We start from the raw sequence: 12,669 nt of genomic DNA on the forward strand, positions 1-12,669 counted from the left end.
ATGATCGAGCCACACAGACATATATTTCTGGCATTATAATATGAATTGATACTTGATTGATCCCATAGCGATTTATAAAGTGCATGTGGACTGGTGACCTTTATTTTGAAATTATTTAATGACGTCAACCGGAAATGATTGTCTTGCAGGGACCATCCTGCTGTGAATTGCTAGCATGATTTTTTGTCTCGTCTTTCGGCAATTCTGATGTAACATTTTTTTTATCTTTATAAGTTAATCGTTTTAAATTCTATTTCTGTTTGTTATTGGTTAGCTAGCAAGCTAGTACTATGTCGGTTTTGTGTTACAACAAAGGATGCGGGCAACGCTTTGACCTAGACAAGAACCCTGATGGTGAGCTAACTAACTTAGTCTAGCTACCTTGCTATCTTTCCCGTCTGTACTAGTAGCCATTCGTTTGTGCAGGTCTAGAAATGTCTATCTACCTCGTAGGAATGGTTAGCTAACTAGCTAGCTGCATTTTTCTGTGATTGACAAAAACTTGGCTAGTTGGTTCTAGAGGTTTTGTCTATGCTGTGTAGTACAATGATGTACATGTAGCTACATGATAGTTCAAATCGTGTAGTAGCACATGATCTTGGGGGATCTTCTTTAAAATTCCCTTGCTTGCTGCTAGTGTTGCAACTTGCTTGCTTGTTCAAAAAAGTAGTAGCTAGTAAGTTACTTTGTTAGTTTTCAAAAGCTTACGCCAGCATAGTTGGCTACAAAAAGCTAGTTAGGTAATGCAAACGAGAGCATAAGTTGTGTTTGTCAGCAGAGGTCATCAACCAGAGGTATGTTAAATTATACACATTTGTCTCGTTCCCAGATGCATGTACCTATCATCCAGGAGTGCCGGTATTTCATGATGCTTTGAAGGTAAATGAAAATGGCAACTTTTAAAAGTGGTTCAGTACGTAAGTGTAATTGTCAGTCTGACTAATTTTTCAAAGTAAGTTACCGGTCATTTTTTCTCCAGGGTTGGTCGTGTTGTAAAAGACGGACGACAGATTTCTCAGACTTTCTCAACATAGTGGTACGTAAAGGCTGTTGCCATCCTGCAGAGCCATGCACATTTACTCAACATATAGGATGTGTTGTTGAAATTGTTGCCCTTCAAACAATGTTTTTCTTTCCAGTTTACCTGTCGTGTCCTCTCTTTTGGTACCTTATCATATAATGTATTGTGATGTCTTATCCTAGGGCTGTACGAAAGGCCCACACAACAAGGAGAAACCCCCGGAACCAGTAAAGCCAGAGGTGAAAACATCAGTCGACAAGAATCACGCTGATGACCTGAAACCAAAATTCAATGAGTTTATCATTTCTGCACCTAAGCCTCTGGAGTCCATATGCAGACCAAGGTAGATTTGTTTTTCTTGGCTGCGTTAAATAAATTCAAATGTCAGATACTGCAGACTTGTGGAAAACCAGAAACAGTTCTTTGCTAATGTATACAGAAACACATTGGTGGTAGAATGGTCGTGCATAAAGGCTTGTGAAGGCTTGTTTTGTTGTCTTACTTAAACTGGGTGGGCCATTCCCTTTGCTTTCTTACAGTATGTTGTGTTTGTTACCTGGTGAGGAGTTTTTGACTGTGTGGTTAATGTTGATTCATGTACTGTCCTGTGTTCTTCGGCTGTTCCAGTGCAAATGAGCCGGTGGTGAGAATGCAACAGAAGATCTCTGCCTCCCTCAAGCAAGCTCTGGAGAAACTGAAGCTATCTGAGAATAATGCCACTGAGATGAAAGGTGACAGTACACACACACACACACCTCCCCACCACACACACCCCTTCATCACACACACCCCTTCATAGTCATGATTTTCTTTCAGTCTAAATATATATTTAAATCTCTTTTTTTTTTCCCTCAGAGGAGGATGGAGATGAAGTCAAGATTGGAACATCCTGTAAAAATGGAGGTTGTACCAAGGTACTGTCACAAGACGCTGATGTTGTGCTTGTGAGTGTAGCTCGACTGCTGCTTTGTGGGTAACCATACATTCGGGATTGCGTTTGCTTCTCAGAACTTTGACGGTCCCGCCAGCAACGAAGAGGTCTGCATGTACCATGCTGGAGTTCCCATCTTCCACGAAGGGTCAGTGTTAGCTCTATATCAGCCTCTTAGGACTGACGTTCCCTCAGAGACGTGGACGAGAGCTGAAAGTCCAAATTATTCATGTGTATACCCCCCCTCCTCCACCACCCTAGGATGAAATATTGGAGTTGCTGTAAGAGGAAAACCTCAGACTTCAACACCTTCCTCTCCCAGGAAGGCTGCACTAAGGGAACACATATCTGGAAGAAGGAAGACACGGTGTGTGTGTTCTGTCAAATATTCTGGATAAAGATGCATGTCCTCATTCAGCTGTGTAACTGTCTAATGCTTACTACTGCTTATTTTGCAGCCAAATATTATAGAGAAAATATTGCTGGATGACTTACTATACACGTAAGCGGAGAGGTCTTTGCTCATGTAGTGTTTGTCTGCCCCCCCCCCCCCCCCCCCCCCCCCAATTCAGGGTAAGACGGCGGTTCCCTGCCGGTTTGACTGGCACCAGACAGGAGGTCAGGTCATCATCTCCATCTACGCCAAGAACTCCATCCCAGAGATGAGCTACGTGGAGGCAAACAGCACCATGGTGAGGGCACTACACTGCGACCGAAATGGTCGCATTTGCAACCTTTTGAAATGCCATTGCGACCGTAATTTTTAATGGGTCGCAAATGTATCACTGATTATTTTTGTTCTCACCTTAGGTTTTAGGCAATATGCTATGATTTATTATGAGCATTTGTTAAAACAGTAATGTGTATTTTTAAGAATATGTTTTAAAACGTGCTCTGAGCATTCAACACATCAAGTTGGCTTTAGCCCCGCAACCCCCTGCCCCCCTCCCGGAAAAAAGAAAATCAACCTCTCGTCAAGACGCATGCAGCAATCGCATAGGCTACTCAATCTGACGTGTTAAAATGAAGCGGACAATTCGCCATGTACGGATCATGTGAGTGAGAATGATACGGACATATGAATTTCGACACCAGTGGCTCGAAGAATACCAGTGGTCATGGGTGCCATCACCAGAGTATAAGTAGTATTGCCAAACTTTTTCGCCGGCGCAACGTGTAGCCTATTGAAAAGTCTAATGTTTTGTATCGCTTCAGATTCCTAACTACATCAAATGTGGTTGTCATTACAGTTTACTTAAGTCTTCTAAATTAAATAAATCTCATAAGGTCTGCGAAAAAGTAGTATTGCTAGGCAAATGAGGCAATACTTGTTTCAAATGTAGTATTGCCATGGCAATACTGGCAATACTGGCAATACTGACGGTGGCGGCAATGGTTAATGTACCAAGATGGAGCAATGCACTGTGTGTACTTTAAATTCTGTGGGCCTTTAATTGCAGGACTGTCCAAATTTGTAACAGCGTCAAAACAATTCAAACATGAAACATTGAAGCTTCACAATGACGGTATGAAGCACGTGAAGTGTAGACACAGGTAGGCCTACATATCCCGTAACGCAGCAGCACTCCCGACTGCATTTCCTTAAGAGTTCAGGAGTCTGCCCATCTGTGCCCCAACCATAGTATGTTGAAATCTACAATAAATTCATTTTGCACTTCATAATGCAAACTTCATGGATGCTTTTATATAGGCCTTAGTGGTCCCCTAATACTCTATATGAAGTCTCATTCCCGAAATTCAGCCTTGGTGCAGAATTACAGCCACTACGAGCAGTACCACAATGAGCTTTCCTCAGGACGTGCCATTTCTGTGTCTGTAGCTTTAAATGCTATGAGGAGGAGAGCGGGTCTAACTGCCGTTGCAAGCCATGATGTCTCTCGAAGAAAAAACAATATCGCGCTTGCACGGTCGTAGCTCGTTTTCTCATTGGTGGGCCAAATTCTCTGTGCGAGCAAAGCAGAGAAAGGGGAGGTAACCTTTCCCCTTATGACGACATAAGGGGAAGATTTTCAGATCGGAGCATTTGAGCTTTAATTTTCTCAAAGGCAGAGAAAAATACCCAGGGCTTGGTTTACACCTATCGAAATTTCTAGCCACAGTGGGACCAAAGGCAGGCTAGGGGAACTCATTAATGTTAAATAACCTCATAAAGTGACATTTTCATGCCATGGGACCTTTAAAGTACATTAAAGCACATCTGTATGCAATACAGGTTAATTGTTGTTCATTATTATCCAGAGTGGCTTACTATAAATAATTTGTGCGACCAAATCATGTTTTGCGCCATTAACTGAAAAAGTTAGTAGCGCAAGTGCCACCAGTGGAAAAGGTTAGTGTACAGCCCTGAACCAGGTTTACATGAGGAGACCACAAGGAGAAGAGCTCTCTTCCTCATTTGCTTGCTATTTCTGAAGGCTACAATAGGAACCTAGCAAGAATTTTCCAGTTTTGGAATCTTAAAAAAAATCTACAGCATTGTTTTGAGAACCTAGGTGGTGTTTGAGAATCATCTTTTGGAGAAACTGTTCTAGCAGATTATGATGTTGATGATTGTCGCTGTTTACAACTAAAACAGTTTGTCTTTTCCAGCTCAACATCCACATTATGTTTGAGGGTGAGAAGGAGTTTGAGAAGAACATTAGTTTATGGGGGGTGAGTAGCAACTGAAATACCTTCCCATACAGTATTGAATTATGAAAACTATTGGTATACATTGTTTGTTGCAACAGACAAATATATAAGGAAATATAGTGTATATTGTAGTAGTTTGAATGCTGACCTCCATATTTCTGGTTCCCAAAGGCATTCTCAGTGTCTCATTCTCTGTTGTTTTGTTCATAAGTATGTCTTCTCTTCTCCGCCTCCCCATTCCCTAGGTGATTGATGTGAGCAAGAGCATAGTCAACATGATGGCGGCTAAGGTTGAGATAACCATGAAAAAATCCGAGCCAATGACCTGGGGCCGCCTTGACCTACCTCCCCCCCGCAGCCCCCCCAAGGAGAAGGAGAGGGAAGAGAGCGAGGACGAGGAGGAGTGCGACGATGAATAACAACAATGCACATTAACAAATATGTACTGTATCTACCGTGTTTGACTTGTCACTTTAAACCCCCCAGCTCTACAAGAATGTTTTTCTGACGTCTCTCTCTCTCTGTTTCTCACTGCAGTGATGTCCTAGCTTTGTCAGACTCTCCTGTAGAATATCCATATTGACGTCTTAGTCCATATTTTCTGGATACTAGTATACATCTGTATCATGGGGTAAAGCGGGGGCTGTAATTAAAATTCCAATCAGATCTAGTCTTGAGTGGTTGGCGCTGAGGTTGACATCTCTGAATTAGGACTTCTCTGTAGTCTACCCCTACTTCTGGATCACGTCCACACCATCCCCAATGGACCAATCGCATCAACTCTTAACATGGAAGCAAAAACCATCTGCTATGTGCTGTAGTTAGAACCGCAGGTGTTAAGGATACCCTTGGCACCTTGAGTTTGAGCTGCTTCATTCTTTCCAATAAGTCATTTTCCATTCCACCGTTTTATGTTCCATATGTTTTCCAGTTCTTTCGTTTGCATGAATTGTTGTGACAACTGAATAGCTGTTGTATAACAGTAGATTGATGCAGCTCCCATGTGTCATTTCTAATCACCATTCACAAATGCCTAGGATGCCTGTGTTCAGACGGTGTCAAAAAACACCTTTTGTCAAAGCATGGACAAGGTAAAAACTTGGTTGTGCATATTCATACCTTCCAATGGGATTAACGTGGCATTCCAACTGCACTTCAAATACATGTCCTTGAAGGACTTTGTCAGCATGGTTTAATTCTTGTGAATTACATTTGCATTGATTGTCCATTTTAATGTATGTGCTTGGAATGTGTGCGCGCTGTTTCCCACCAGCTGAATTAAAAAAAATATGGGAGACGACAAGGCTGTAATTAGTCAGGAAACATTCTCTACCAAAAATAAAATTTTTACAAGTCATGTGTTTTGATGTTTACATTTTGAAAATGATTGTATAGTTTTTCCCCCAAACCCTCTTCTGCTGTGGACTTTTATTTTTCCATTACTACACTTTTTTCTCAGTTCATCGCTAAATATTTTATTTAGTACATGGTCGAAAGTTCAATGAGAACACACAGTTTCAGAGACAAATGTTTAATTACGACACAGTATCATCCAAAATTCATTGTAAGGGACATTGAGAAATTCCTCTGCCTTTCACTGTAGACCATCAACCCAATACAAAGAATACCTCTTATCTAGCCTAGTTTTGGCTTCCTTCTGTGATGGTCAGGAGTTTGAGGATTGTATTAACAGCGGGGTGTCTGGAAGAGCCTATTAGTTATTGACTGCTTGGAATGAGAACTAGTCCATGCTCCTCCAGATGTGCTCTGGCAGCCTACATAGTGGCAGAGAAGTGTTTCATCCTCTTATATTTTCTCCTAACCTTTTCATCAGGATAGAAAGTAAGTCAGGTGGCTGAGCGGTTAGGGAATCGTGCTAGTAATCTGAAGGTTGCCAGTTTGATTCCCGGCCGTGCCATATGACGTTGTGTCCTTGGGCAAGGCACTTCACCCTACTTGCCTTGGGGGGAATGTCCCTGTACTTACTGTAAGTCGCTCTGGATAAGAGCGTCTGCTAAATAACTAAATGTAAATGTAATAAAATGAAGTGGTGGTTGAAATAATACTGCAGACTATTTGAAATGACAGTGCAGCACTGGAAATCGTAATTTGTTCAGTTGGGGCTGGTAAGGAGGTGAGGGTGATATGTACCGTGGTTAAGGACCTTTGTGTCCAAGAGTGTCCCCAAGTTTCCCACCAACAGTTGGAGTGCTGTTGTCTTCACATTGCAGTCCTGTAATTTTGGTAGGTAGAACTCTCTGAGTCAGAGCTGATGATGAGGGGTTGTCTCTCAGGGAGGGGGAACATTCTCCAGCTCTTCCCTTCACGTTGCCTAAACAAACCATGACATAACCTAGCCGCAGTCAAGGTCACCGCAGCCACGGTCATGGCAATAAGGGCCCCTAGAAGCCCAGCCCCAAACATCCAGGGCCACGCTTCTCGAACCTGCTCCAGATAGGGGCCCATGGACTCCACAAGTCGCTGGTCTGTGAAGGAGTGAAAGGAAAAATGAGGAGATGGGGAGGGCAGAGGCCAGAAGATGACAGGGAAAAGTCGGCTCTTATTTTGAAGTATTTGTTGTGGGCATGAGCCATTTAAACCATACTCACTGGAACCCAGCAGGTAGGAATATTCGTAGCCCAGGTCCTTGCTGGAGATGAAGAAGTCTCTGTTCCTGTGGAGAGGCAGGAAGGGTACCATGTGGTACTCTCTGTTGTGGCCAATCGGAGTGTTGAACTCCGGGTAATGGATCGGATTTGGACGATGCCTCCTCAGCCAACGCTCATAGATACTGAGGACATCAGAGATGGGAGTCTTAGTATGTGTGAGTGTGGTTAAAATGAGAAGTAGTGTGTGTGTGTGCATGCACATGGCCCCTACCTGTCTACAAAAGCATGGTGCAGCAAGAATATGGGGTCATTGGCAGAGCCCTGCACAGAAGACATGGATCCGTTCATGAAGACATGGAGGGAAGCATGCATGCCCATGCGAACACTGCCTGCCACACCTGTCTGAGGGTTCCCAAAACCTGCAAAACCATTGGAGGAGTTTTAAATCAAACACACCTAAAAGAACACACTAAACGGCAATGCTTTTCCTGTGGAAAATCATCTAGTTTGGTCATTTCCTACATGGGGCAGATGTAGTATTGCGAAGTTCAGGGGTTCCAGTACCTTCCAGGGTGTTTCTGAAACTCATGTTGGCGGTGCGGTCCATTGCTCCCGTGTCATAATCTGGTAGGTTGACCGTGAACTCCACCTCTGCCGTGGTCGGTAAACGCTCGACGATGTTTCGGTTGTGGTTCCCAGGGTTTCGAAGCAGTGGCCCCTCCACAGTGCCGTCACACAGCACCCCCCTGCTATTGTAGTCTGCTGCTCGAGAACACAACACCTGCAGACCAGCCCACACACGCATCCTTACTTCCTGGGGATGTCTTGGTGTCATGGCCAGAAAATGTTCTTATGTTTTTTATGAATTTGTGTGTGTGTGTGTGAGAGAGAGAGAGAGAGAGAGAGAGAGAGAGAGAGAGAGAGAGAGAGAGAGAGAGAGAGAGAGAGAGAGAGAGAGAGAGAGAGAGAGAGAGAGAGAGAGAGAGAGAGAGAGAGAGAGAGAGAGAGAGAGAGAGAGAGAGAGAGAGAGAGAGAGAGAGAGAGAGAGCACGCGTGTATATTGATATATTGAATGAGTAATAGGCTACTTGTAAAGGTAAGAAATTAGCACACATGTTTTACCTTCCAGGAGGAGAAGACAGATGCTGGGCTAAGAAGGTTTGGGTCTCGTGGACTCCGGTCGCCCATCAAGTCATTGGTGCATACATCGCAGCCGCGCGCATCTCTCCAATCCCAGTACGGAATAGAGAAACTCGAGTCTCCGGTCAGTTTCCTGATGTCGTGCTCCCAATGGAGCAGGTAAACACGGTGCCAAGGGAGAAATCCAGGGGCCCAGTGGGCAAAATCTACATTGGTCCACACATTACCAGGACCCATCAACATGTTCCTCGAAACATAGTAATGCATCCACACAAACACATCATACACCGACACGTCGGCAAACATAGGGTTAGAGCCGTTGGCCATGTCTTGGTAAGTGCCCGTGAGGATCACGTAATCCGTACTGTTGGTGTTCTTGGCCAGGTTAAGATAAGATATTAATTTCTGCTTCTCGGCCGCCGACAGATGAAAAATGTTCCTTCTTAGCGACTCCCTTCTCTCGTTGCAATTAACACCAAAATAACCAAACGTGCAGTCCCCGCAATTAAACCCCATGAAATTACTTGCACACTGGCAGGTCCGGTTGTAGAAGACCAAAGGCCACTTCTCCCTGTCGTCCAGCCCTGAGAAGGGATACTGCGGCCCATTGGGCAGGTCTGAGACCTCAACGTCTTGACAGAACCCGCGGCCAGAGCTGGCTCCACAAGCCGAGCCGTCTCCCTCCCAGACGGGGCAACACTCCTTTGAGCGCAGGGCCTCCTGTGTGGCGCACAACCGGGGAAACTGCTGAAAGGAAGGCCCAAGATGTAAGATGAAGATGATCAGTATCAAAGGCCACATAGTCACCAAAGGCCACCAACAGCCTTGTGCACGACTAGTAACAGACTTGCGTTGAAAGTTTTCCTCAGACCCTGTTTCCTCTAAGTTTTACTTTTCTTCCTCCCCCAGTCACCCTCCCTCCACTGGCTAGTCACATGTCTCATAACCCCGGGGTGAAGCTTATTTTATGGCTGGCTGGTTCAGAAAACTAACTGAAATTGGTCGTGCATCCTATCAATCCTGTCAAATTACACTCTGGTTTTTAGTGTTGGACACGCTATTTGTTTAGTTTATTCTCGTGCGCAGATCATGGCACAACGAGGAATCCGATTGGCGTATAATATGAATTTTCTGCGACTTCAGAACAAACAATGAATGATCAGTTCAACTTTAGTTATTCTAGAAAGGATGGGGGCATGTAAATGTCATCCCTGTTTGACTTATGTGGGAATACAACCCCTTTGGAATCAATACTATCAAGTATTAGCGCATTAATTCTAATTATACAATGTAATATATTTTAGTTTGAAGATTTTAAATCATTATGTTTGAGGACTAAGATCACCTCGTGCAGGGACCTTTAAAATAACTTCGTATGCCTACAGGCCTGCAGTAGGCCTATATGTCACGATGTGGTATGTGGATTAAAGCGCGGCAGACTGCATGCCTAGCCTTGGGAATGCACGTCACAGGATCCCTCTGGATTGCCGACCGCACTGGATCTTTTGTTCTCCAAGTGCGTTATCTACTACCACATGTTTAGAACAAAAAGGACACTTTGTTGGCCTCGATAGCCTATGAAATAACAATTACATTTAGTTCAACTACAAAAGTTTGTTACACAGATTTTCAAGCTTGTCGTTTAAAACACAAATGCCCCCAAGCATTTGCTGTAGGCTATTTGGTCAAACCATAAGGTGGTGCTACAATCAAGCTATCAAGAAGATTTGGAGCGCGTTATCGTGTATATAAGCGCCTGCAGCTATCGCGTGTTCAACCCCCTCAATCTCCCCGTTGTTGCCATGGTAAAACGTGGATTAACCATGGGTCGTGATATTCGCATCATCTCTCTATAATCGTTGAGGTGGGGATATAGGCAATAGGCAACCTCTATAATTTTCTCAAAATTCTAAACCAACGTGAAACGGTTTCACTTTCACCTCAAGATTCTATGAATTCGTAAATAGGCTACCCTGATTTCAAGATTAGGCTACACATCGACTTTCTTTTGCATATTGGACAGACTATCGTTGAACTCGGCACAGGTCAGTGTTACATTTTGAGAGAAGCCTGGAGTATCAACTTTCTGGGTTTTGGCTACTAAGTTATAACCTTACGGAGACACCGACAGAGGATATCACGGCTCTCCATGCAGTGCGTAAAACGGTTCCAAGCGTTCATGTGGGTTTAATACTTGTAACTGCGTCAGATATCAGTCATCCCATAAGAAAACAGGCTCCATCAACTCTCAACAGAAAAGCTTTAATTATCCCTGCAGCCGTTTGTCGATGGATTAGGTGTAACTTCATCCAATCATTTCAAGAAAAGAATAGTTTTTGAAAGGTACCACGCGAAGGGGTTAACAAAGCGATCGTTTTAATCCAGTGGGAGAAGCAATATAATACGGAAATGGTAAAGTTTACTAATTTTCCTCAGTACAACAGGTAATAAATGCTATTATTGTCAGAGATCTCTTGAAGTATCTTTTAAAACTCGTGCACACCATTGTTATGACGGATGCTTAGATCTTGGGGTTTCTGCTATTATTAAAATAGGACAGCTGTTAAAATAAAATGATAAAGTTTATAATGATTAACGTGTCCACATTCATATTACCGAGGAGTGGTTACTGAGGTAAGCTACATCTGCAGCTTTTATCTTTCAAAACCATGGGCAGCGAGTATCGTTAAATGTCCGTCTTTATAGAAAGTCTCTACGGTGTTTTTCTTATTCGTTTAACGTCCAGGCCAGTTATCTGTCGTAATCTTAGAATCTCTGAAAACAATCTATCAGTTACTAATTCACGTTGTATTCTTCTGTGATGAAAGTCATTTGTATTTACGTTCCAGATGACATTGGGGGAGCTGACAGAAGATTTTGGTTTCGCTATGTTTTGTCTTTGGTAATTGAGGACTATTTGGATGAGTCATATTCTACAACAATAGATACGTTTGGTTCATGTCACTATATAATATGGCTTAAGTTTAGAGTTGGGCTAACTAAATGTTTCCCTGTCTTCTCCCAGATACATGAAGCAATCTGTGACCCAACACACTCCCAGGTTTTGACAGCGCCTACATTAGAAAGTGTGCCTCTCACACATTATTGTTGTTCCTCAGCACAACAGAAGTCTTTTTAGAGACCTCCACTTGTGTATCTAGATCTCTGGAAACTGAACCCACAACTCTGGCTTTGACAGAATCATGCCTCAATCGACCGATCCATCCCAGTCACATCCCTGAGCAGAAGGAGAATGGGAGAGGGCAGGAGGAGGGATGGGGGGATAGGAAGAGGAGGAGGGTGGTGTGTGTGGGTGCTGCAGGCATTTGTGTTACTAGGAGCATATCTGAACTTGCTCCAAGACAGAGGTGGTGTTTGGGTCAAAGCCCAGTCCAATGAGAGAAGAGTTCTGGCTCACATCCCTGGTGACATCATCATAGGTGCTCTGTTCTCGGTCCACCACCAGCCCCCTGCCGACAAGGTAAGGTGCAGCACCGTCTGTGTGTATGTGTTTACATCAGTGTAATCAAGGCATTTGAGTAAGAAAGGGGGAGATAGTCAGAGAGAGAGGGTGAAAGAATGCTTTTGTGCATGCATATAGCTGTGTGTGTGTATGTGTTTGTATCAATGTAAGCACATTCATTTGTGAGGGAGGGAGAGAGGGAGAAAGATTGCACATGCAGATGTGTACAAGTGTGTGTTTACATCAGTGTAAGCAATACACTTGTGCAAGAAAGGGAGAGAGAAAGTAATAACGAGAAAGATTGCTTGTGCAGATGTATACACTGTGTGTGTGTCCTAGGTCCACGAGCGGAAATGCGGTGCCGTGCGTGAGCAGTACGGCATCCAGAGGGTGGAGGCCATGATGCACACCCTGGACCTCATCAACGCTGACCCTCACATCCTCCCCAACATCACCCTGGGCTGTGAGATCAGGTACACAGCTGCCCTCCTCCCCACTCAGTGTTTCCTCTATGTTGATTTTGCTGTGGCGGCACACCACGGCAAAATTTCTGAGAAATAGGGCTGTACAAAAGGCAGTCTATCAGCAGTGATTGTTAGAGTGCATGTCGGAGAATAGACATGCAATAGGCACGCGCCACTGTGCGTCCTTGAGAACTGTAAGTCGTATAACTTATGTTGTCAGTTCATTTAAGCCTGTTATTGTATTAGTCTATAGTTCTTGCAAATTTAAATTAAGTTAACTGGTGATTTTCGTTGTTTGTATTCTTCACCTGCTAGCTAAATTGCACGTCTGTTGATTCAATAGCGATTGCTGAACGCCCTTGCTCACGTTTGTATTTTAGGTGCATTAT

General features: G+C 43.7%; 3 protein-coding genes across 4 annotated transcripts in view; 2 read left to right on the forward strand and 1 right to left on the reverse strand.

The window, feature by feature from the left end:
• Positions 1 to 123: 123 nt before the first annotated feature.
• On the forward strand, positions 124 to 5,961 carry LOC134039185 (cysteine and histidine-rich domain-containing protein 1-like). The gene is made up of 11 exons (XM_062484892.1): positions 124 to 354; positions 830 to 879; positions 980 to 1,036; positions 1,204 to 1,364; positions 1,649 to 1,752; positions 1,877 to 1,935; positions 2,030 to 2,100; positions 2,214 to 2,319; positions 2,525 to 2,644; positions 4,563 to 4,625; positions 4,850 to 5,961. Exons 1-11 carry the CDS (start codon positions 291 to 293, stop codon positions 5,021 to 5,023), a joined length of 1,029 nt encoding a protein of 342 aa, XP_062340876.1. The 5' UTR covers positions 124 to 290; the 3' UTR covers positions 5,024 to 5,961.
• Positions 5,962 to 6,639: 678 nt separating this feature from the next.
• On the reverse strand, positions 6,640 to 9,209 carry LOC134039181 (tyrosinase-like). The gene is made up of 5 exons (XM_062484887.1): positions 8,336 to 9,209; positions 7,778 to 7,994; positions 7,485 to 7,632; positions 7,214 to 7,395; positions 6,640 to 7,090 (listed from the first exon to the last, which is right to left on the reverse strand). The coding sequence occupies exons 1-5, from the start codon at positions 9,152 to 9,154 to the stop codon at positions 6,825 to 6,827; spliced, it is 1,632 nt and encodes a 543-aa protein (XP_062340871.1). The 5' UTR covers positions 9,155 to 9,209; the 3' UTR covers positions 6,640 to 6,824.
• Positions 9,210 to 10,170: 961 nt separating this feature from the next.
• The window catches only part of LOC134039178 (metabotropic glutamate receptor 5-like), a 32,308-nt gene continuing 29,809 nt past the window's right edge, over positions 10,171 to 12,669 (forward strand). The window contains exons 1-4 of one of the 2 annotated variants that reach the window (XM_062484883.1): positions 10,171 to 10,398; positions 11,203 to 11,255; positions 11,379 to 11,834; positions 12,156 to 12,289. In XM_062484883.1, coding sequence (XP_062340867.1) covers positions 11,607 to 11,834; positions 12,156 to 12,289 — 362 coding nt within the window. In that variant the 5' untranslated portion in view covers positions 10,171 to 10,398; positions 11,203 to 11,255; positions 11,379 to 11,606. Of the gene's footprint in view, positions 10,399 to 10,490; positions 10,798 to 11,202; positions 11,256 to 11,378; positions 11,835 to 12,155; positions 12,290 to 12,669 lie in introns of those variants that run through there. The other variant, XM_062484884.1, reaches the window with a different exon arrangement.

Source organism: Osmerus eperlanus, chromosome 19 (genome assembly GCF_963692335.1).
Source record: "Osmerus eperlanus chromosome 19, fOsmEpe2.1, whole genome shotgun sequence".
NCBI classification, from domain to species: domain Eukaryota; kingdom Metazoa; phylum Chordata; class Actinopteri; order Osmeriformes; family Osmeridae; genus Osmerus; species Osmerus eperlanus.

Coding starts and splice junctions, on each gene's coding strand:
- LOC134039181 (XM_062484887.1), bottom strand. CDS start 9,154: ATGTGGCCTTTGATACTGATCATCTTCATCTTACATCTTGGGCCTTCC. Junction 7,995..8,335: donor CTGTCTTCTCCTCCTGGAAG/GTAAAACATGTG, acceptor GCTGGTCTGCAG/GTGTTGTGTTCTCGAGCAGC. Junction 7,091..7,213: donor TTCCTACCTGCTGGGTTCCA/GTGAGTATGGTT, acceptor ACTCCTTCACAG/ACCAGCGACTTGTGGAGTCC.
- LOC134039185 (XM_062484892.1), top strand. CDS start 291: ATGTCGGTTTTGTGTTACAACAAAGGATGCGGGCAACGCTTTGACCTA. Junction 1,753..1,876: donor TAATGCCACTGAGATGAAAG/GTGACAGTACAC, acceptor TTTTTCCCTCAG/AGGAGGATGGAGATGAAGTC. Junction 2,101..2,213: donor GTTCCCATCTTCCACGAAGG/GTCAGTGTTAGC, acceptor CCACCACCCTAG/GATGAAATATTGGAGTTGCT.